The sequence below is a fragment of the Mastomys coucha genome, unplaced genomic scaffold (genome assembly GCF_008632895.1).
Source record: "Mastomys coucha isolate ucsf_1 unplaced genomic scaffold, UCSF_Mcou_1 pScaffold9, whole genome shotgun sequence".
Classification (NCBI taxonomy): Eukaryota; Metazoa; Chordata; class Mammalia; order Rodentia; family Muridae; genus Mastomys; species Mastomys coucha.
In genome coordinates this window covers 966,189-966,848 of record NW_022196915.1, presented here as the reverse complement: position 1 = coordinate 966,848, position 660 = coordinate 966,189, and the positions used below count along the sequence as shown (strand labels likewise).

General features: G+C 43.8%; 1 protein-coding gene across 4 annotated transcripts in view; it reads right to left on the bottom strand.

Moving 5' to 3' along the window:
* The window catches only part of Nek10 (NIMA related kinase 10), a 228,364-nt gene that overhangs the window by 183,856 nt on the left and 43,848 nt on the right, over window positions 1–660 (bottom strand). For all 4 annotated transcript variants that reach the window (XM_031361786.1, XM_031361785.1, XM_031361787.1 and 1 more), the window contains one exon: window positions 483–622. In XM_031361786.1, coding sequence (XP_031217646.1) covers window positions 483–622 — 140 coding nt within the window. The remainder of the gene's footprint in view (window positions 1–482; window positions 623–660) is intronic.

Below are 660 nucleotides of genomic sequence, written 5' to 3'. Positions count from 1 at the left end.
CTGCTCCATGGTCCAGGCTGACCAGAAGCACACACACTGCATGGCTGCTCTACTAAGCCCAGAGGTCATAGCTTAGTCAGCTGGCCCTTTGCTTCCCTTGAAAAGGCCATGCATTTGTTGACTCTTTCTTCTCCTTGAAACTGGTGTGTGGAACGAGACCCGTTGCCCCTTTGCGAGGTGGGACGTTTGTATTAAATAGGATAATCTAAGAAGAAGGGAACTGTAGGAAGCATGGTTCTGGCCCAGATCAAGTCAGGTGCTTTAACCCAGTTGTGGCAGTCATCACATCTTTTTAGTTAACTTTCCAGCCCAAGACCTGTACTGAAGAGGGATCTCACATTCACATGTTTTTACCATTACACATTGGGGATCCTGCAAATTGTGTATACACCACACTACAATACTAATGTTATAACAAGGAATAACAATACAATAAAGAATGCAGTCTTAAGTAACAAAACTCAGTCTTGTAAGAGAGATACCTGCTTGGAGGGAGACAATATTTTCCTGGATTTCCCCAGGGCTTAAATCTTCTGACATATGAAGTTGCTGGATGCGTCCTGCAGCATTTGCACTGGACAGGCTTCCAATGGAGGAACGGTCAGAAACAAAATTTCTGTCTCTATGAAAGGAAAGCTATTGTTCAGGCCATTTATTCTT